Raw genomic sequence first — 24,397 nt, 5'->3', positions numbered from 1 at the left:
TACCCAACAGCTCGCATATACAGTGCGGGTAGGCTAGTCTACATGATCAGATTATTATGGATAAGAGCGAGAATATTTTTATTTGTCAAATGGCAGTCAAAAAATGGCAGTCAAGCATCATCATGTCACCAGAATAAGACCCTCTGTGCACTTTCACCACCCTGTGAAGTTCATCATAACTTATTTCATCTGTAGCCTAATAAACTGTGTGGTTTCCCTATTCGTAGTGTGAGGACCACTCACCATATCATCATATATCATATATGAACGTAATTATATCAATATTTATCTATAAAGGCATTTCCACCACCATTTCCCGCATAATTAATTTTACCTACACAAAAAAAAGCCCATGTCTTATGTTGGCATTTATAATTACAACGACACTTCCTGTTTCTGTCAAAGCTGTCATGATTTTTAAAAATAAGATATGACTTTACTTGGATGACAAGGACCATGGTCTTCAGATAATTGCATTTTATAATTGCAAACGTCAAAGCATAGCTTAATATAGTAAACCCAGAATATTGCCACGTTACATGCAGCAGTCAGCATTATTGTGAAACAGTTTTTGGAGTCATGTGATTTCTAGTCTCACCTCAAATGGGACAAACCAAACGCCGAATGCTTGTCTGCTCTGCGAGACAAGCAATTTGCCATCAAATGCGCCCATGCGGCCGAAATTTCTCTTTTGGAATTGCATTAGGCTACTGTACACTAGGGGCGGATTTTGACCTCGCAACTCTCAAAACATCACTAATCTGCGGATGACATTCAGGCATAGACCGCTGCTGGATTTATTTCCCGAAATGAATTCCGCTGTTGAACCGAAAACGTCAAAACAGCAAGAAAATTGTCAGGCTAGAATAAGACAAGAGCTAAAAAGTCTTCGGGTATGACGGTTAAAATGCGGGTTGGAATTGTATCACTGCACTAACGTAGCAATTTATTGTAGCTATGCAGGCCTTAATACTGCATTTGCCCACAGATTCCATCCACCAGTACTACCTGACATCCACGAGCGTGTCTGTGTAGTCTATTGCAGTCATTTTTGCTTATAGGATTTTTACGGGACAAAACTTGTGGCAATCTAATGTTGACAACTAAGCTGCTTTGGGAGATCTATTATATCTGCCAAATATTATCGACGAGATACGGTGAGTATTGCATGTGTGTTATGACATTTTGTATCGAACGGGTATGTTTTTCTGTGATGCAGTGATGCGAGTTGCGGTAAATAAAGCGGTTCCCCCATAACACGCATGCGTCCTAAACAGGTGTAAATTGCACGATATGCAATGGCATCTGAAGTAGCCCTATGCGTGGTAGAAAAGTCCCTCATGTTCGTGTAAACCCCTCGCTATTTCGATTAATACAGTGCATGCAAGGATGGAGAATTTTCGGCTAAATTAAATCATATGAAGGTTATAATTATAGGGCTTTGATAAGCATCCTTTTTCTATTTGAAGAATACACCACATGTGCAGATAAACACATTGAATAATATTTGTTCATGTCTATTTGCTTGTGATTATTCAGGTTCACATGTATACTGTACCACTTTTTGGTCACAACATGGGCTGGATAACTAGCCTGGACACCAGGGTTGGGCTCAATTCGAATTGAAGGCAGTGTATCTAGTGTATCCAGTAAACATCTGGCACATTTTGTAAATATTTCATTTTTACAAGCAAAAACATATTATTTGCAAATAGCAAAAATAAGGACAAACATGGGTCAACTACAGATGCAGTTAGATATTATGCTTAAGTCAGTGATGGCAAACAGAATGTGAAAGGATTAGTTCACAAAAAAACACATCTAATTTCATGCATTCCTAAAGGAATGTATCTGTCATGTTGCTTATTCTTATCCAAACCTTTCAGATCTGCATTAGTGCCTAACAGGTTGTTTCTGGACAGGGCTTATAGCTTTTTCAAACCAAGCTGCAGCCCTGTCCAGAAGCAAACATCCTCTAGCCCCTAACATCTAGGTAGTTATGAAACAATATCAGATGGAATGCTGGCGCTATTGCCTCTAGCTCTTGTATGATCCCTGAAGTAGGTTTGTAGAGCAATTTGGGTTGGGATTTATATGTCTTAATACAGGGCTACTTGCTATTAGTAGGACCTATGGGGTTGCGTCCCAAATGGCACCCTATTCCCCCATATAGTTCTGTATGGGTCCTGGTCAAAAGTAGAGAACTTCAAAGGGAATAGGGTGCCATTTGGGACACAGATACAGTATTAATGGGAGGTATAATTCATCCTGCTCATTGTTTCCATGGCACATCTGAGATCTGACTACATTGTCAGACAGGAGGAGGATAACCATCTTTCAAGAAAAATGTGGCTGGTTGGACCCAGAAAATATTATAGAATATAAAATATGATGTGTTTTATAGCAGTGTCTTTATGGATTAGAAACATTAAAGTGATAGTCCATAGCCAACTCTTAGAGAAGAGGTTGAGAATAGCTTTACAGGTAACACTTCCATTATTTTTGCTCTTATACCTGTGTATTAACACTGTAATTACTACAATAACAACATTGTAATAACATATTATTTTAGTAATGCTTTACAATCACATAGTGATAGAGATGGAGTTCGATGTAGAATAAAGTGCAATTACAGTGTTATTACACTCCTATAAGAGCAACCTAAGGTTTTGTAATGTGCTTCTGGGTTACCTACCTGTAGGCTATTAGGCTTATTACTTGGCCGAGGCCTAATCCTACTTCATATGGAATTAATTCTGTGGATTCCTGGAAAACATCATGACTCGGCAGCATCACAGCTCAGCAACAAGATCAACAACCTGTCCTGTCTGTAATGTTTGGGTGAATTTGAATTGAAGGCAGTCAATTCAGGAAGTGATTTAAATAAAATAAAATAAAAACAGTGATTTAATTTTTTTTTTTTAAATACACTATATATACAAAAGTGTGTGGACACCCCTTCAAATGAGTGGATTCGGCTATTTCGTCCACACCCGTTGCTGACAGATGTATAACATCGAGCAGACAGGAATGCAATCTCCATAGACAAACATTGGCAGAAGAATTTCTTGTCGTGATGTGTGTTTTGTCCTATATTTTTATTTAATTAATTGTATTATTAATCCCAGCCCCCGTCCCCGAATTTGTTCTTAACTGGCTTGCCTAGTTAAATTAAGGTTAAATAAAAAATACAAAAAAGAATGGCCTTACTGAAGAGCTCAATGAGTTTCAACGTGGCACCGTCATAGGATGCCACCTTTCCAACAAGTCGGTTGGTCAAATTTATTTCATGCTAGAGCTGCCTTGGTCAACTGTAAGTGTTGTTATTATGAAGTGGAAACATCTAGGAGCAACAACGTCTCAGCAGCAAAGTGGTAGCGACACAAGCTCAAAGAATGGGACCTCAGAGTGCTGAAGCATGTAAAAATCATCTGTCCTCCGTTGCAATTCTCACTACAGCGTTCCAAACTGCCTCTGGAAGCAACGTCAGCACGATAACTGTTGAATCCGTCAGATTCGCCCAACATCAGTGCCCAACCTCACTAATGCTCTTGTGGCTGAATGGAATCAAGTCCCCGCAGCAATGTTCCAACATCTAGTTGAAAGCCTTTCCAGAAGAGTGGAGGCTGTTATAGCAGGAAAGAGGGGACCAACTCCATATTGATGCCCATGATTTTGGAATGAGATGTTCGACGAGCAGGTGTCCACATACTTTTGGCCATGTAGTGTATCTTCTACTTTTCAGTTAATTGAGAAGTCATTGTAAATAGATGCCCTTTTTTCAATTATTCGCTTGGAATGTCAGTTTACTTCCAGAATCGACTGACTTCCATTCATATTGACCCCAACCCTGCAGGGAGCCTCATTGGCCTAGTTAGCAAACTATATGTGCTGTTTTGGTATGGGGAGTATCCAGACCTTCACACAGTCCTAAAGTGATTAAATAATTTGATGAAATGCCAGGGTGAACTGTATTTTTCAGTGCTGTGACAACCTGTGACTTGAAAATGCAGCTACGGCCTGTGAACTGACTGTTGATTCAGTGTCCAAGTAAGTTATACAGTTCCAACATTGTCCACCCAGCTCACATCAATCACAACACAGAGAAGCCATTGCAACTGTAGGCCTAGTCTCCATGGTCACTAGTATCTAGTATCTATAGTCACTCATATAACTATCATCATCAAGATTCTATTTAGGTGTATGCAAAATAAAATCATAACACTTTGAGAAGGTCATAAACAATGTATTAAGGCATAGGATAAAACAATGGCAGTAACGCAACATAATAGCAGGGGCGATTCTGAGAAGTATTTTAATGGGGGGCCAGAGCGGGGACCAAGCACCAGTAAGGGGATCCATGGGAAATCAGGAAATTGTTTCACAAATAGCATTGACAATTGGCTTAAACTATGATGTATTTTACTGAAAAACTGTTGCAACTGTTAATTTGTATCTGTCCCTAATCTGTTCAAAAAATCTATTTGAAAATGAACACAGGGAAAATATTCAAGTTAGATACATGAGAACTTAAGTGGTAACTCACTGCTATTAAATATTAGGGCAATGCAACGGTAACAGAGTGACATTGAGAACCAGATTTTTCACTTTAAAATGTATTTCAAACAAAAACCAATGACTACTAGTTTTAACAATTCCTGCATGTTTTTTTTTTTTACAAAAGCACATTTACTTGTAGAACAGAGCAGATGCAAAGTTTGGTAACAGAATGATGCTTTGTGCTGTTTGTGCCGTCATTGCCCAACGTTTGTTTTTAAAGCCAACGATTTGTCCCATCTCTCTTTAGACTTGGTCCCATTGTCATTCAATGTACAATAGTGCTATTCCAAAGCTTCCCTATGGATGAGCCTGGGAATGACTTCAATGGATCTCTTTGGAAGTGCGAGGCAGGGATGTAATGGATTGGTCCCATGGCCTGCCAGCTCCCTCTTCCCAGTATGTCCAGCTGTGGCAAACCTCCCCCACTCTCCGGAGAAGGTAAACAACAGCTCCCATCACACAAGTCACTAAATCCTACCTAACCCAATGTATGATCATAACCAGTGGCCAAGTGCTATTTCCTCTCTAAGATTTGCATGGACACATAAGGACTTACCCCTCAGGATGTATTGTATGATTAAAGTGTTTTCTATGGATATATCTCATAACAGGGGTCTTAAACTCCTGGTCCAAGAGCCACATTTGTATATCCCATTGCTATTAGAACATAAAAACAACTGGTGACTACTCTCCCTCCAGGGTCAGGCTCTAACTCTCTGGCATGGGTCAAACTCTTCAAAAAGCCTGGAGGTGTTGGTGGTGGTGGGGGTCTGGGGAAGTCCTATCAGCCTGGGAGCATGTTGTCTCTGGCTCTCACCAAAGGCCTGCTGAACGAACCAGGCCAGAATAGCTGCTTCCTCAACAGTGCCGTACAGGTGAGTGCTAAACCTTGTCAATATGCAGGTTTATGCAATAGTTTAAACATAGCTTATTTCCTAAGGAAGGCTAAGGGGCAAGATTACTACTGAATTAAGATGGATCCATGTTTTAAGTAAGACCTAGGTCTACGTTTCATGTAGAACTTCATGTAGGACTAAAACTGTAATAACATTTTATGTTACAGATTTTGTTAGATTAATACACATATAAATGTGATTTGAATATGACCTGTCTGTCATTTCACCGGAACAGGTGCTATGGCAGTTGGACATTTTCAGGAGGAGTTTGAGACAGCTTCCTGGTCATTTTTGTCTAGGGGATGCCTGCATTTTCTGCGCTTTAAAGGTTTGTATATAATATCATCATCACAATACATCTTCCACCTAGTTTGATGACTTATTCAAGAGATCACAAGATGTCCAAGTTCACCATACCACTCATTAAAATGTAGAATAGTTATTATGTTTCTATTTAAACAAAAATAGCCATTGATATTTGTAGATATTTTAAACCCACCAACTGGGAACACACTGGTTGAATCAATATCGTTTCCACATCATTTCAATAACATAACGTTGATCCAACATGAAATAGATGTAAAATTGACGTCTGTGCCTAGTCGGCAGTGTTCCACATCTAGAATTAAGACTAATCCTGGACTGCATTGAACATTCTTTCTGGGTCCAGGAAACCGGCCCTTAGTGACTTGATAAGTAAGGCAACTTACAGTACTAAGTAATTCTCCACGATGCATTTTCCCCCTGCAGAGTATTTTCAGCCAGTTCCAGGAGAGCCGAGAGCGAGCGTTGCCTTCAGATAGCCTGCGCCACGCCCTTGCCGAAACCTTTAAGGACGAGCAACGCTTCCAACTAGGCCACATGGACGACGCTGCAGAGTGCTTTGTAAGTCAGAACTGTAGCGCTTTCTTTTTTAGCGGTCGCAATGTCATATCAGCCTTTTTTATTGAACTAAAGTAGTTTCCCAAAACTCTCCTTTGGTACCCCTTAAATTTGCTAAATTCCAGTAACTTTCCCAAAAGTAATTTTGCAACCCTAACCCAGCCTACTCTATGTATTCCAGTACAAATACACCTGATTCAACTAGTCACTTAACCAGTTAAGTCAGCTGTGATAGTTCTGGAATAAATCAAATAAGGGCAAACGGCTGGGGGTACTTTAAGGAGAGGTTTGGGAAACACTGAGCTAAAAGAACAGAAGCTAGGAGGTCAGAGGGTATTTTCTGCTTAGCACAGACAAGGTTATAGCTCCAACTGAGATATTTGGGGATTCTCCCAGAGCTGTCCAATGGTACCATCTTAGCTGAAGACCATAACAACCCAGGAAGACGCCAGGTGTAAGACAAGATGACATTTCTCCTATGCTGCAAAAAAAATACATTTCAAATTTTGAGCAATTTAGTTTCTTTTTGGTCAACTCTGTTAACATTGTTTCATTGATTACATAGTTGAAATGTGAATTCTTGCACAGTATATTAATAGTTCACCACTGAATCAGGATTGAAGTACTTGTTTAATATTTCTGTATGCTTACTTTGCATGTTAGCATTAGCATGGCCATTGATAGTCATTCAAATTCAACATAATATATCAGTGAACAGTCATTTTAAATGGATAGTGCCGAGATAAACTATTTAATATACACTGAGTGTACCAAACGTTAGGAAAACCTGCTCTTTCCATGACATAGACTGAACAGGTGAAAACTATGATCCCTTATTGATGTCACCACTTCAATCAGTGTAGATAAAGGGGAGGAGACAGGTTAAAGAAGCTTTGAGACAATTGGGACATGGATTGTGTATGTATTTGTATTTGTATTTATTAGGGATCCCCATTAGCTGCTGCAAAGGGGTCTTCCTGGGGTCCAAGCACATTACAGCACTTACATTACACATAGATAAAACAGTACATCATATATACCACCACTACATATCTACAATACAAAATGTATAATACCACCATACAACAATATTACAATGTACGTGTGTGGGGAGTGCGTGTGCTAGTGCCTGTGTGCATATGCGTGTGTCTGTACCTGTGTGTGTGTGTGTGTGTCTCTTCACACTCCCCGTTGTTCCATAAGATGTTTTTTTATCTTTAAAAAAAATCTGATTCTACTGCTTGCATCAGTTACCTAATGTGGAATATAGTTCAATGTAGTCATGGCTCTATGTAGTACTGTGCACCTCCCATAGTCTGTTCTGGACTTGGGGATTGTGAAGACATCTCTTGCGAGGTATGCATGGGTGTCCGAGCTTTGTACTACTGGAGTAGTTTAAACAGCTCGGTGCATTCAGCTTGTCAACACCTCTTACAAAAACCAGTAGTGATGAAGTCAATCTCTCCTCCACTTTGAACCATGAGAGATTGACATGCATATCATTAATGTTAGCTCCCCGTGTACATTTAAGGGCCAGCCGTGCTGCCCTGTTCTGAGCCAATTGTAATTTTCCTAAGTCCCTCTTTGTGGCACCTGACCACACGACTGAACAGTAGTCCAGGTGCGACAAAACTATGGCTTGTAGGATCTGCCTTTAGTATTGTTAAGAAGGCAGAGCCTTGCTTCATTATGGACAGATGTGTCCCCTTCAGAGGGTGAATGGCCAAGACAGAAGATTGAAGTGCCTTTGAACGGTGTGTGGTAGTAGGTGCCAGGCGCACCGGTTTGAGTGTGTCAATAACTGCATCACTGCTAGGTTTTTCACGCTCAACAGTTTGCCGCGTGTATCGAGAATGGTCCACCACCCAAAGGACATCCAGCAAACTTGACACAACTGTGGGAAGAATTGGAGTCAACGTGGACCATCATCCCTGTGGAATGCTTTCGACACCTTATAGTCCATGGTCTGACGAATTGAGGCACGGCCTACAAGTGCAACTCAATATTAGGAAGGTGTTCTTAATGTTTTGTATGCTCAGTGTACACTGTTGTGTTTTTACTCACAGATATGTGTATCAGGATAGTTTGGGCTACAGATGCTAAGGATGTCATGGAAAACTCTTAACAGGAACTGACTTCAGATGTCTGACCTCGTTTTGTTTCATTCTTGGTGCACAAGGAGAACATTCTGGAGAGAATTCACCTGCACATAGTTTCTGACACAGCGACTGAGGCCTGCACATCCAAGTCCTGCATTACCCACCAGAAGTTTGCCATGACACTTTATGAACAGGTAATGTGATGTATTTATTCCACTGTTGATTGGGAAGAGGGAAAAGGAGAGACATACAGACTATTGGATAACACTCTACTTAAGGGATATAGGTATAATGCATTATGATACGTATATAATGCATTATAAACCTTGCCATCAGTATTTATGAAGTGTTTATAATGTGTTTTCATCTTATAATGAAACTGCTATTTTCAGCCATTTTCAGTTGATACATTTCCACATAAAAAGATGTAGCATTTTATAAGTTCCTTTATAAAACAGTTATAAGGACTTATACATGCTTGTAACAAGTAATAATACTGTATGCCTTAAGTAAAGTGTTACCCAATAGTGAGATACTCACTAACAACAAAAAATATTATTAAACCAAGTCAATTCAATAGATCTTTATTGTCCCCGAAGGGTAATTCTTACGCCACTTAAGAAAGACATATACATGCATAAATAAAAGCATACCGGTACACACAGCAAACATACACAGCTAAGGGAAGATGTTTTTTTTTTTTAAAGCATCAATGAGATTTTGTCAAATATACTGTATATAGATGACCCGAAGGCCAATCTGATAAGGCCTATACACATATCGTCGGATTTCCAATTTCAACTTTCTCTATAGTTATTCTGTTATTTTAATTTGACATGAAACTTGTTTTTCTCCCCCTACAGTTTGTATGTCGTAGTTGTGGCGCCTCCTCGGACCCCCTTCCTTTCACAGAGCTAGTGCATTATGTTTCCACCACAGCCCTATGGTAAGTACTTCCTCTAAGAAACTTGTCAAACTGAACTGAATCTTTGCTCTAAGCCAAAATCGGATTCTCTGGTGAGATGGCGCTGCAGTGGATAGCTGCCGTCTTACGGGCTCCTAATATTTTGTGTTTTTTTTACGCTGATCTTAACTTATTTCCACCACCATCAGCATTTCCTGTGACCGAAAACAGCTTCTGAACATCAGAACAGCGATCACTAACCTCGATTTGGATGAAAAGTTCTACTACAACGAGTCGGCAACTCTGGACATTATGCTTACCCCGGTACCAGGCCCTGATCGCCGGGATTCGAAAGAGGAAGAGGCGGGAGAAAGAGAGGCAAGCGAGGCAGAGTCATGATTAAGCTATGTCAGCGAGCAGCTAGAACGTCATTGCCCTCTGTTTTGTAGGCGAACGTACAATCACTAGATAACAAACTGGACGAGCTCCGTTCGAGACTATCCTATCAATGGAACCTGAAGAACCGTAATATCCTATGTTTCTCGAAGTCGTGACTGAACAAGAACTTGGATAATATACACCTCGCTGGATTTTCCATGCACCATCAAGATCAGACGGCAGCTTCGGGTAAGATGAGAGGGGAGGGGTGTGTCTCTTTATTAACAACGGTTGGTGATCAATCTCTAATGTTAAGAAAGTGGCAGATTTTTGCTCACCTGAGTTAGAATACCTCATGATAAGCTGCACACCATACTATTTACCAAGAGTGTTATCATCTAGATTTTTGATAGCTGTCTATTTACCACCACAAACTGATGCTGGCACTAGACCACACTCAACGAGGTGTATAGGGCCATAAGCAAACAAGAAAATTCTCATCCAGAGGGGGCGTTTTTCCAGGGGGGGCACTTTTTTTACCATCATGTCACCTGTGCAACTAGAGGCAACACAACTCTAGATCACCTTTACTCTACACACAGAAATCTGTACAAGGCGTTTCCCTCACCTTCCCTTTGGCAAATCTGACCATAACTCTATCCCCCTGATTCCTGCTTACAAGAAAAAACTCAAACAGGAAGTACCAGTGATGCACTAAATACGGAAGTGGTCTGATGAAGGGAATGCTAAGCTACAGAACTGTTTTGCAAGCACAGACTGGAATATGTTCCGGGATTCATCTGATAATGTTGAGGAGTTTACCACATCAGTCACTGGCTTTATTAATTATTGCCTCGAAGACATCGTCCCCACAGTGACCATACGTACAGTACATATCCCAACCAGAAGCCATGGGTTAAGGGCAACATCCTCACTGAGCTAAAGGCAAGAGCTGCTGCTTTCAGGGAGCAAGCTACTGATGCGGACGCTTATAAGACATCCCACTAAGACCTTCTAGGAGCCATCAAACAGGCAAAACGTCAATACAAGACTAGTATCGAATCCTACTACGCCGGCTCTGACACTCGTCGGATGTAGCAATGCTTGCAAATTATCACAGATTGTGACACAAGCCTAGCAGACAAGCTAAATGCCGTCTATGCACGCTTCGAGGCAAGCAACACTGAACCATGCATGAGTGCAGAAGTAGTTCTGGACAACTGTGTGATCTCGCTCTCCGCAGCCGATGTGAGTCAAACCTTTAAACAGGTTAACATTTACAAGGCCGCGGGGCCAGATGGATTACCAGGATGCTTAGTCAGAGCATGTTCTGACCAGCTGTCTGGTGTTTTCATTGATATCAACCTCTCCCTGACCCAGTCTGTAATAAATGCATGTTTCAAGCAGACCCCCATATTCCCTGTGCCCAAGAATGCGAAGGTAACTTGTCTAAATGGCTATCCATTTATCCGAGATGGCATAGCAGTTCAGACGTCTTTTGTCCTCGTCTTGTCGTGTCCTGTATATATATATATTTACAACTTTTTTCACGTACATTTTATTTTTATTTTCCATCAACTCATCTTCAAAACACTCTCCTGCAACCCGCCTCACCAATTTATATTTATAAATAAGTATTATTTACCTCAAATCTGCAATCCTCCAAGAAGCTAGCCAGAAACTCCAAGAAGCTAGCCAGAAACTCCAAGAAGCTAGCCAGAAACTAGCCAGAAGCTAGCCAGGAGCTATCCAGAAGCTAGCCCAGAAGCTAATCCAGAAGCTAGTTCAGAAGCTAGTTAGCTTCTTTACTGGCAAATCGTTGGTATTCAGCTAACCACGGTTTGTGGTCATCAGCTATCCTTTAGCTCGAAAATCTATCGCCAGTTTTGTACGGCGCAACGCGGCTCGGAACGGAACATACCTGACCAATTTTTCTCTCCATGTCCCTGGATTTCAACTGCTCTCTGGACATTCATACCCGGATCTCACAGCTAGCTAGCTGCTATCCGTGTGACTATCTGCTTTCATCGATTCCGGAGCAAACATCAATTACTCCGGAGCTAGCCAGCTCCGTCAATCACTCCTGAGTTCCATCAATCACTCCTGGGCTGCAGTCACCTATCCGGACCCGTTTTACTGCCTACGCGGAGCCCCACCGGGCCTTCACAACTGGACTGCCGACGTTATCTACCCGAAGGAGATCCGGCTGGCTCCTCCGTCGCGACGTTACCTGGACGCCCATCTGCGGCCTGCTAACCGTTAGCTGTCTTACCGGCTGCTCTCAGAATAGACAATCGGACAATTTATTTATTTGTATTATTATTATGTTTCTTCTTGGGCCTCTATAACTATATCTAATGTTTATTTTATTTTTAATTTTTTGTGTGTGATTTGGATTAATCCCCTCTACCACACGGAACCTCACTAATCTACTGACGGAACGCAAGAGGTGGCTAACAACAGACCTCCATCCTATGCTAGCTTGCTACCGATGGCCTGGCTAGCTGTTTAAATCGCCGTGACCCCCAACCAACCTCTCCACTCACTGGACCCTTTTGATCACTCGACTAAGGATGCCTCTCCTTAATGTCAATATGTCTTGTCCATTGCTGTTCTGGTTAGTGTTTATTGGCTTATTTCACTGTAGAGCCTCTAGTCCTGCTCACTATACCTTATCCAATTTATTAGTTCCACCACCCACACATGCTATGACATCTCCTGGTTTCAATGATGTTTCTAGAGACAATATCTCTCTCTTCATCACTCAATACCTAGGTTTACCTCCACTGTATTCACATCCTACCAGACCTTTGTCTGTACATTATACCTTGATGCTATTTTATCGCCCCCAGAAACCTCCTTTTACTCTCTGTTCCAGACGTTCTAGACGACCAATTCTTATTGCTTTTAGCCGCACCCTTATTCTTCTCCTCCTATGTTCCTCTGGCGATGTAGAGGTGAATCCAGGCCCTGCAGTGCCTAGCTCCACTCCTATTCCCCAGGCGCTCTCTTTTGATGACTTCTGTAACCGTAATAGCCTTGGTTTCATGCATGTTAACATTAGAAGCTTCCTCCCTAAGTTTGTTCTATTCACTGCTTTAGCACACTCTGCCAACCCGGATGTTCTAGCTGTGTCTGAATCCTGGCTTAGGAAGACCACCAAAAATTCTGAAATTTTAATTCCAAACTACAACATTTTCAGACAAGATAGAACTGCCAAAGGGGGCGGTGTTGGAATCTACTGCAAAGATAGCCTGCAGAGTTCTGTCCTACTATCCAGGTCTGTACCCAAACAATTTGAACTTCTACTTTTAAAAATCCACCTCTCTAAAAACAAGTCTCTCACCGTTTGCCGCCTGCTATAGACCACCCTCTGCCCCCAGCTGTGCTCTGGACACCATATGTGAACTGATTGCCCCCCATCTATCTTCAGAGCTCGTGCTGCTAGGCGACCTAAACTAGAACATGCTTAACACCCCAGCCATCCTACAATCTAAACTTGATGCCCTCAATCTCACACAAATTATCAATGAACCTACCAGGTACCCCCCCAAAGCCTTGAACACGGGCACCCTCATAGATATCATCCTAACCAACTTCCCCTCTAAATACACCTCTGCTGTCTTCAACCAAGATCTCAGCGATCACTGCCTCATTGCCTGCATCCGTAATGGGTCAGCGGTCAAACGACCTCCACTCATCACTGTAAAACGCTCCCTGAAACACTTCAGCGAGCAGGCCTTTCTAATCGACCTGGCCGGGGTATCCTGGAAGGATATTGATCTCATCCCGTCAGTAGAGGATGCCTGGATATTTTTTTTAAATGCCTTCCTAACCATCTTAAATAAATATGCCCCATTCAAGAAATTTAGAACCAGGAACAGATATAGCCCTTGGTTCTCCCCAGACCTGACTGCCCTTAACCAACACAAAAACATCCTATGGCGTTCTGCATTAGCATCGAACAGCCCCCGTGATATGCAGCTGTTCAGGGAAGCTAGAAACCGTTATACACAGGCAGTTAGAAAAGCCAAGGCTAGCTTTTTCAAGCAGAAATTTGCTTCCTGCAACACTAACTCAAAAAAGTTCTGGGACACTGTAAAGTCCATGGAGAATAAGAACACCTCCTCCCATCTGCCCACTGCACTGAAGATAGGAAACACTGTCACCACTGATAAATCCACCATAATTGAGAATTTCAATAAGCATTTTTCTACGGCTGGCCATGCTTTCCACCTGGCTACTCCTACCCCGGTCAACAGCACTGCACCCCCCCACAACAACTCGCCCAAGCCTTCCCCATTTCTCCTTCTCCCAAATCCGTTCAGCTGATGTTCTGAAAGTGCTGAAAAATCTGGACCCCTACAAATCAGCCGGGCTAGACAATCTGGACCCTTTCTTTCTAAAATTATCTGCCGAAATTGTTGCCACCCCTATTACTAGCCTGTTCAACCTCTCTTTCGTGTCGTCTGAGATTCCCAAAGATTGGAAAGCAGCTGCGGTCATCCCCCTCTTCAAAGGGAGGGACACTCTTGACCCAAACTGCTATAGACCTATATCTATCCTACCATGCCTTTCTAAGGTCTTCGAAAGCCAAGTCAACAAACAGATTACCGACCATTTCGAATCTCACCATACCTTCTCTGCTATGCAATCTGGTTTCAGAGCTGGTCATGGGTGCACCTCAGCCACGCTCAAGGTCCTAAACGATATCTTAACCGCCATCGATAAGAAACATTACTGTGCAGCCGTATTCATTGATCTGGCCAAGGCTTTCGACTCTGTCAATCACCACATCCTCATCGGCAGACTCGACAGCCTTGGTTTCTCAAATGATTGCCTCGCCTGGTTCACCAACTACTTCTCTGATAGATTTCAGTGTGTCAAATCGGAGGGTCTGCTGTCCGGACCTCTGGCAGTCTCTATGGGGGTGCCACAGGGTTCAATTCTTGGACCAACTCTCTTCTCTATATACATCAATGAGGTCGCTCTTGCTGCTGGTGAGTCTCTGATCCACCTCTACGCAGACGACACCATTCTGTATACTTCCGGCCCTTCTTTGGACACTGTGTTAACAACCCTCCAGGCAAGCTTCAATGCCATACAACTCTCCTTCCGTGGCCTCCAATTGCTCTTAAATACAAGTAAAACTAAATGCATGCTCTTCAACCGATCGCTACCTGCACCTACCCGCCTGTCCAACATCACTACTCTGGACGGCTCTGACTTAGAATACGTGGACAACTACAAATACTTAGGTGTCTGGTTAGACTGTAAACTCTCCTTCCAGACCCATATCAAACATCTCCAATCCAAAATTAAATCTAGAATTGGCTTCCTATTTCGCAACAACGCATCCTTCACTCATGCTGCCAAACATACCCTTGTAAAACTGACCATCCTACCAATCCTCGACTTTGGCGATGTCATTTATAAAATAGCCTCCAATACCCTACTCAACAAATTGGATGCAGTCTATCACAGTGCAATCCGTTTTGTCACCAAAGCCCCATATACTACCCACCATTGTGACCTGTACGCTCTCGTTGGCTGGCCCTCGCTTTATACTCGTCGCCAAACCCACTGGCTCCATGTCATCTACAAGACCCTGCTAGGTAAAGTCCCCCCTTATCTCAGCTCGTTGGTCACCATAGCATCTCCCACCTGTAGCACACGCTCCAGCAGGTATATCTCTCTAGTCACCCCCAAAACCAATTCTTTCTTTGGCCGCCTCTCCTTCCAGTTCTCTGCTGCCAATGACTGGAACGAACTACAAAAATCTCTGAAACTGGAAACACTTATCTCCCTCACTAGCTTTAAGCACCAACTGTCAGAGCATCTTACAGATTACTGCACCTGTACATAGCCCACCTATAATTTAGCCCAAACAACTACCTCTTTCCCAACTGTATTTAATTTATTTATTTATTTTGCTCCTTTGCACCCCATTATTTTTATTTCTACTTTGCACATTCTTCCATTGCAAAACTACCATTCCAGTGTTTTACTTGCTATATTGTATTTACTTTGCCACCATGGCCTTTTTTGCCTTTACCTCCCTTCTCTCCTCATTTGCTCACGTTGTATATAGACTTGTTTATACTGTATTATTGACTGTATGTTTGTTTTACTCCATGTGTAACTCTGTGTCGTTGTGTCTGTCGAACTGCTTTGCTTTATCTTGGCCAGGTCGCAGTTGTAAATGAGAACTTGTTCTCAACTTTCCTACCTGGTTAAATAAAGGTGAAATAAAAAAATTAAAATAAAAAATCCCTCCGTAGCACTCACATCTGTAGCCATGAAATGCTTTGAAAGTCTGGTCATGGCTCACATCAACACCATCATCCCAGGCACTCTGGACCTAGTGGTTAGAGCGTTGGAATAGTAACCGGAAGGTTGCAAGTTCAAACCCCCGAGCTAACAAGGTACAAATCTGTCGTTCTGCCCCTGAACAGGCAGTTAACCCACTGTTCCTAGGCCGTCATTGAAAATAAGAATGTGTTCTTAACTGCCTAGTTAACTGCCCTCTCCCTCCTGGAAAAGAGGAACATCTATTTGAGAATGGTATTTATTGACTGCAGCTCAGTGTTCAACACTTTAGTGCCCTCCAAGCTCATCACTAAGCTTAGGACCCTGGGACTGAACACCTTCCTCTGCAACTGGATCCTAGACTTCCTGAGAGGAGGTCTGTGACCTGGCAGTGTGGTGCCAGGAAAACAACCTCTCCCTCAACATCAGCAAGACAAACGAGCTGATCGTGAACTACATGATCAGCTCGTTTGAGAGCTTCAAGAGGTTCAAGTTCCTCAGTGTCCAAATCACTAAGGAATTAACATGGTCCTTACACACCAACACAGTCCTCCCCCTCAGGAGGCTGAAAAGATTTGGCATGGGCCCTCAGATCCTCAAAAAGTTCTACAGCTGCACCATTGAGAGCATCTTGACTGGCTGCATCACCACTTTGTATGGCAACTGCTTGGCATCCGACCGCAAGGTGCTACGCATGGCATTGCGATCCAGGACGTCTATACCAGGTGATGTCAGAAGAAGGCCCTAACAATTAACAAAAATTCCAACCACCCAAGTCATAGACTTTACTCTCTGCTACCGCACGGCAAGCGATACCGATGCACCCAGTCTGTAACCAACAGGACCATAAACAACTTCTACCCACAAGCCATAAGACCACTAAATAGTTCAACAAATAGCTACCCGGACTATCTGCATTGACCCTCTTTGCACTAGCTCTTCTAACTATTTTGACTCATCACATACGCTGCTGCTACTGTTTATAATATATCCTGATGCCTAGTCACTTTACCCCTACCTATATGTACATACAATACATGGCCAAAAGTATGTGGACACGTGCTCGTCGCACATCTCATTCCATAATCATGGGCATTAATATGGAGTTGGTCCCTTTGCTGCTATAACAGCCTCCACTCTTCTGTGAAGGCTTTCCACTAGATGTTGGAACATTGCTGCGGGGACTTGCTTCCATTCAGCCACAAGAGCATTAGTGAGGTCGGGCACTGATGTTGGGCGATTAGGCCTTACTCGCAGTCTGCATTCCAATTCATCCCAAAGGTGTTCGATGGAGTTGAGGTCAGGGTCAGTGCAGGCCTGTCAAGTTCTTCCTCACCGATCTCGACAAACCATTTCTGTATGAACCTCACATTTGCATGGGGGTATTGTCATGCTGAAACAGGAAAGGGCCTTCCCCAAACTCTTGCCACAAAGTTGGAAGCACAGAATCGTCTAGATTAATGTCATTGTATGCTGTAGCATTAAGATTTCCCTTCATTGTAACAAAGGGGCCTAGCCCAAATCATGAAAACAGCCCCATTATTCCTCCTCCACCAAATGCACCATGCATTGGGGCAGGTCGCATTCTCCTGGCGTCCGCCAAACCCATTTGTCATTCGGACTTCCAGATGGTGAAGCATGATTCATCACTCCAAAGAACACATTTCCAATGCTCCAGAGTCTAATGACGGCGCGCTTACACCATTCCAGCTGACGCTTGACATTGTGCATGGTGATCTTAGGCTTGTGTGCGGCTGCTCGGCCATGGAAACCCATTTCATGAAGCTCCCGACGAACAGTTATTGTATGTAGTGAGTGTTGCAACCGAGGACAGACGATTTTTACGCGCTGGGCACTTCAACATTCGGGGGCATTCCCGTTCTGTGAGCTTGTGACCTAACAATTTGCTGCTGAGCTGTTGTTGCTCCTAGACGTTTTTACTTCACAATAACAGCACCTACAGTTGACCGGGGCATCTCTAGCAGGGCAGAAAATTGACTTGTTGGAAAGGTGACATCCTATGACGGTGCCATGTTGAAAGTCACTGAGCTCTTCTGTAAGGCCATTCTACTGCCAATGTTTGTCTATGGAGATTGCATGGCTGTGTGCACAACTTTATACACCTGTCAGCAACAGGTGTGGCTGAAATAGCAGAATACAGTAATTTGAAGGGGTGTTCACATACTTTTGTATATATAATGTATCTACTTCAATTACCTCGTACCCCTGCACATCGATAACCTCAATTTGTCAGGGCATGGACTATAAGGTGCCGAATGCGTTCCACAGGGATGCTGGCCTGGATATCCTTTGGGTGGTGAACCACTCTTGATACAGAAGGGAAACTATTGAGTGTGAAAAACCCAGCAACGTTGCAGTTCTTGACACACTCAAACGGATATGCCTGGCAACTACTACCATACCACTTTCAAAGGCACTTAAATATATTGTCTTGCCCATTCACCCTCTGAATGGCACACATATACAATCCATGTCTCAATTGTCTTATGGCTTCAAATAATTCTTGAACCTGTCTCCCCCTTCATCTACACTGATTGAAGTGGATTTAACAGGTGATAGCAATAAGGGATCATAGCTTTCACCTGGGTTCACCTGGTCAGTCTATGTCATGAAAAGAGCAGGTGTTCCTAATGTTGTGTACACTTAGTGTCTAAGCAAGTTATCGTTACTCATTGTGTATGTATTCCTTGTGTTATTATTTCTTCTATATTTTTCTCTCTGCATTGTTGGGAAAAACCTGTACGTAAGCATTTCACCTGTTGTGTTATGAAGCATGTGACAAATAACATTTGATTTGACAACATTTGATTTGACAGTGCATAGGCATCATTCTACGATAACTATTTATTTTTTTTACCTTTATTTAACTAGGCAAGATCAGTTAAGAACAAATTCTTATTTTCAGATTTGTACCTTGTCAGCTCAGGGGTTTGAACTTGCAACCTTCCGGTTACTAGTCCAACGCTCTAACCACTAGGCTACCCTGCCGCCCCAACTATAAGGCAATAACCTATGCGAATGCCTTGTACCAGGTGTTTAAGCACAGCTAGTTATAGAATAGACCTACTGCTCTAGTAGGTCGTCCAACTAAACTTTTAGTTCCAAAGTACTCCGACAGCGTAATGCGCTAGTGGTAGGTAAAGACTTTACACGACAATGTTATTATAACTGTTTAACTTGTGTGTGGTAAGTACAGTGTGTCAGTACAGTGTAGTAACTATACAGTAACTGTACTGTACTTACAGAAATAATTACACAGTAATAAGGGCTGTAAGGCACTAATGTAAAGTGTGACTGTACTAGCCTGCTAAGGGCCACTGAATACATTTGTTCCTCTTCCACTTGCTGTTGGTTTTGGATAAGGCTTATGTGATTTACAGTGCAGAAAGACACCCCTATAATCCCGCCTCCTCTGTGTCCCAGCCAACAGGTGGGCCACGTCCTGGGGAAGAACGACAGGCTTCGGTCGGACATGTTCGGGGAATTGCTGCAGGCGGCAAACACCATCGGTGACCTACGGAACTGTCCGGTATGTTGCTAGCTCATTTTCATTGTGAACCATAGTTTGAAGTCGAATATCCAATGTGATGTATTTGTTTTTGACATGTGGCCATGTTGTTATCTATGCAGCCATAAAGTTGGTGCTGAACAATGTGACTGCAATGTGTCATTTAGAGGAACTCATCCCAGCTTCGAGCAGTACATGACTCCAATGGATTTTTTTAATGCTTTCTGAACTGTGTGAAAGTCCCTTACTGAAGCAATGTTCAGTATGAATGGATTCTACCAGCTATTCTATCAGTATCAAAAACATTCTGTGATATAAATTACAATGGGAAACATCTTCACAGTAAACGCTACTCTTTAAATACTACAATACTGTTTTATTGAACTGAACCCTTGAAGTATGACCATCATAACAATATATTATAGCTACTGTACCTGCAGTATCCCAAAGCAAGTGAATGCAGATCCAGACATTATTGAATTCAAACCCGCATCGAGCTGATTTCTACTGTCTGTATTCTGCTGTGTGACATTATGATGGGAACAGGCCTGAAGGAGAGGCTGCCAGACTAGTGCTAGGGATATAAATAGCAGTTAAGGCTTATCCACTGTTGCTCTCTCATCTCGATTGGCTAGCACTGGTCTACCACTTCAATGTGCGTCAGCCCTGGTGAAAGTGCTATGTTCCATTAACCCTTTCTACTGTGCCTGGGAAAAATAAAATCATATCACACAGGATTCTTAAAGTTAGATATTAAAGCTATTTTTGTATTTTCTGTAATGAAAGTTGTTTTACATTTTAGCCTAGTGGTTAGAGCGTTGGACTAGTAACCGGAAGGTTGCAAGTTCAAACCCCCGAGCTGACAAGGTACAAATCTGTCGTTCTGCCTCTGAACAGGCAGTTTAACCCACTGTTCCTAGGCCGTCATTGAAAATAAGAATTTGTTCTTAACTGACTTGCCTGGTTAAATAAAGGTAAATAATAATATTAACAACATTAAGAATAATTAACAACATGTAAATAATAATTATGAAGGATTAGTAAATAGTTTATTCATCATTTATTAATCATTACTCCATTTAAAATATGTTTCATGTATTTCTATTCATTTTTGCATGGCCTAGTCTAGTGTGGGCTATTTATACCTTAAAAATACTTAATAAATATTTTGAGATACCAGTGTAATTTCTCACAAAAAGATGGCCATTGGTAGACATTCCAGCAGTACCTGATGCTCCTGAAGGTCTCAAAATGGCCCCTAGAACATATCAATGGTTAAACAATAAGCACACAATACAGAGGGTCTTTAAGAAAATACACTGCTCAAAAAAATAAAGGGAACACTAAAATAACACATCCTAGATCTGAATGAATGAAATATTCTTATTAAATACATTTTTCTTTACATAGTTAAATGTGCTGACAGCAAAATCACACAAAAATTATCAATGGAAATCAAATGTATCAACCCATTGAGGTCTGGATTTGGAGTCACACTCAAAATTAAAGTGGAAAACCACACTACAGGCTGATCCAACTTTGATGTAATGTCCTTAAAACAAGTCAAAATGAGGCTCAGTAGCGTGTGTGGCCTCCACGTGCCTGTATGACCTCCCTACAACGCCTGGGCATGCTCCTGATGAGGTGGCGGATGTTCTCCTGAGGGATCTCCTCCCAGATCTGGACTAAAGCATCCGCCAACTCCTGGACAGTCTGTGGTGCAACGTGGCGTTGGTGGATGGAGCGAGACATGATGTCCCAGATGTGCTCAATTGGATTCAGGTCTGGGGAACGGGCGGGCCAGTCCATAGCATCAATGCCTTCCTATTGCAGGAACTGCTGACACACTCCAGTCACATGAGGTCTAGCATTGTCTTGCATTAGGAGGAACCCAGGGCCAACCGCACCAGCATATCGTCTCACAAGGGATCTGAGAATCTCATCTCGGTACCTAATGGCAGTCAGGCTACCTCTGGCGAGCACATGGAGGGCTGTGCGGCCCCCCAAAGAAATGCCACCCCACACCATGACTGACCCACCGCCAAACCGGTCATGCTGGAGGATGTTGCAGGCAGCAGAACGTTCTCCACGGCGTCTCCAGACTCTATCACGTCTGTCACGTGCTCAGTGTGAACCTGCTTTCATCAGTGAAGAGCACAGGGCGCCAGTGGCGAATTTGCCAATCTTGGTGTTCTCTGGCAAATGCCAAACGTCCTGCACGGTGTTGGGCTGTAAAGCACAAACCCCACCTGTGGACATCGGGCCTCATGGAGTCTGTTTCTGACCGTTTAAGCAGACACACGCACATTTGTGGCCTGCTGGAGGTCATTTTGCATGGCTCTGGCAGTGCTCCTCCTTGCACAAAGGCGGAGGTAGCGGTCCTGCTGCTGGGTTGTTGCCATCCTATGGCCTCCTCCACGTCTCCTGATGTACTGTCCCGTCTCCTGGTAGCGCCTCCATGCTCTGGACACAACGCTGACAGACACAGCAAACCTTCTTGCCACATCTCGCATTGATGTGCCATCCTGGATGAGCTGCACTACCTGAGCCACTTGTGTGAGTTGTAGACTCCGTCTCATGCTACCACTAGAGTGAAAGCACCGACAGCATTCAAAGGTGACCAAAACATCATCCAGGAAGCATAGGAACTGAGAAGTGGTCTGTGGTCCCCACCTGCAGAACCACTCCTTTACTGGGGGTGTCTTGCTAATTGCCTATAATTTCCACCTGTTGTCTATTCCATTTGCACAACAGCATGTGAAATGTATTGTCAATCAGTGTTGCTTTCTAAGTGGACAGTTTGATTTCACAGAAGTGTGATTGACTTGGAGTTGCATTGTGTTGTTTAAGTGTTCCCTTTATTTTTTTTGAGCAGTGTATATAGTCAAACATCTGATGTCAGGACTTGAGGAAGCGTTGTAATGGAATGTTCTGCTTATGCTGTCAACCTCGCCAAGGGAGATGATGCCTACACACAACAGCAATTTTTCACTAGTGGATTTTTATTTATTCAATACTACTGATATATGATTGAGGTATAAATGTTACATGTATGATTTGCCTGCAGTGCCTCAGTCTTTTAACCGCAGACTATTTTCACACATGGCTTTGTTTGGCAGCACCTTTACATGTCTTTTAAAGGCAGTAAGGTTTTAAACGTAATGGGATAGTTCAGCGGAATAATGTATTCAGATATGTGCTTTCTTACCTCGTAAGCAGTATATGGACTGCTCTGGGCAGTAAGATAGCCTGGCTGGTTGGAGCATTCGGCCAGTTACCGAAGGTTGCTGGATCGAATCCCCGAGCTGACAAGGTAAAAATCTGTCATTCTGCCCCTGATCAACACCGTTAACCCATTGTTCCCTGTGCGCCGAGGATGTTGATTAATTAAGGCAACCCTCCCCATCTCTCTGATTCAGAGGGGTTTGATTAAATGCGGCAGACACATTTCACTAAGTAGACCTTTTCATGAGGATAAATTCTGTGCGTAAACCAAATAATCTGTTCGCAGGAGTAGTTTCAGTGTTTGGGTTTTCGTCACTGATTATTTGGATGTACCAGGAATGGGTGAATGTAGTGCTTAAACGTTGACCGCTTCGTGCGTGTAGCGAAATAACCGGAAGGAGGACAGGGGCTTTGGCGGAGAGTTTCCTTTTGCTTTGGCGGAGAGTTTCCTTTTACTTTGGCGGAGAGTGTCCTTTTGCTTTGGCGGAGAGCTTCCTTTTGCTTTGGCGGAGAGTTTCCTTTTGCTTTGGCGGAGAGTTTCCTTTTTCTTTGGCGGAGAATTTGCTTTGGCGGAGAGTTTCCTTTTGCTTTGGCGGAGAGTTTCCTTTTTCTTTGGCGGAGAGTTTCCTTTTGCTTTGGCGGAGAGTTTCCTTTTGCTTTGGCGGAGAATTTCCTTTTGCTTTGGCGGAGAGTTTCCTTTTTCTTTGGCGGAGAGTTTCCTTTTTCTTTGGTGGAGAGTTTCCTTTTGCTTTGCCGGAGAGTTTCCTTTTGCTTTGGCGGAAAGTTTCCTTTTGCGAGGATAGACTTCTCAAACACAAACACGCAAGGTTTTAGTTCTGGGTTAACTGAGATTCGACTGTCTAAAGGAGTGACTGCAATCCACACTTTGGTTTTGGTAGAAAAGTCACTGCCAAAAAAACACGTACAATGCCTTCGGAAAGTATTCAGCCCTCTTGACTTTTTTCACATTTTCTTACGTTACAGCTTTATTCTAAAATGTATTAAATTGTTTTGTTCTTATCATCAATTTACACACAATACCGCATAATGACAAAGCAAAAACAGGTTTTTAGACATTTTTGCTAATTTCTTAAAAAGTAAAAACAGAAATATCATATTTACATAAGTATTCAGACCCTTTACTCAGTACTTTGTTGAAGCACCTTTGGCACCGACTACAGCATCAAGTCTTCTTGGGCATGACATTACAAACTTGGCACACCTGTATTTGGGGAGTTTCTCCCATTCTTCTCTGCAGATCGGATTGCTGCTGCACAGCTATTTTCAAGGTCTCTTGAGAGAAGTTCAATCGGGTTCAAGCCGGGCTCTGGCTGGGCCACTCAAGGACATTCAGAGACTTGTCTCGAGGCCACTCCTGCATTGTCTTGGCTGTGTGCTTAGGGTTGTTGTCCTGTTGGAAGGTGAACCTTCGCCCCAGTCTGAATTCCTGAGCCATCTGGAGCAGGTTTTCATCAAGGATCTCTCTGTACTTTGCCCCCAGTCCCTGCCGCTGAAAAAAAGCCCCACAGCATGATGCTGCCACCACAATGCTTCACTGTAGGGATGGTGCCAGGTTTCCTCCAGACATGACACTTGGCATTCAGCCTAAAGAGTT

At 42.8% G+C, this 24,397-nt stretch overlaps 1 protein-coding gene across 1 annotated transcript in view; it reads left to right on the top strand.

The window, feature by feature from the left end:
• The first annotated feature begins 1,237 nt into the window (after positions 1–1,237).
• The window catches only part of usp53b (ubiquitin specific peptidase 53b), a 53,264-nt gene continuing 30,104 nt past the window's right edge, over positions 1,238–24,397 (top strand). The window contains 8 exon segments of the mRNA XM_029673421.2: positions 1,238–4,050; positions 4,808–4,998; positions 5,260–5,435; positions 5,692–5,784; positions 6,207–6,341; positions 8,518–8,631; positions 9,301–9,383; positions 19,473–19,578. Of these exon segments, the coding sequence (XP_029529281.2) occupies positions 4,932–4,998; positions 5,260–5,435; positions 5,692–5,784; positions 6,207–6,341; positions 8,518–8,631; positions 9,301–9,383; positions 19,473–19,578 (774 nt within the window). The 5' untranslated portion in view covers positions 1,238–4,050; positions 4,808–4,931.

The sequence above is a fragment of the Oncorhynchus nerka genome, linkage group LG11 (assembly GCF_034236695.1).
Source record: "Oncorhynchus nerka isolate Pitt River linkage group LG11, Oner_Uvic_2.0, whole genome shotgun sequence".
Lineage (NCBI taxonomy): Eukaryota > Metazoa > Chordata > Actinopteri > Salmoniformes > Salmonidae > Oncorhynchus > Oncorhynchus nerka.
The sequence above is the reverse complement of the archived record's forward strand: the minus strand, read 5'-3'. Positions and strand labels throughout refer to the sequence as shown.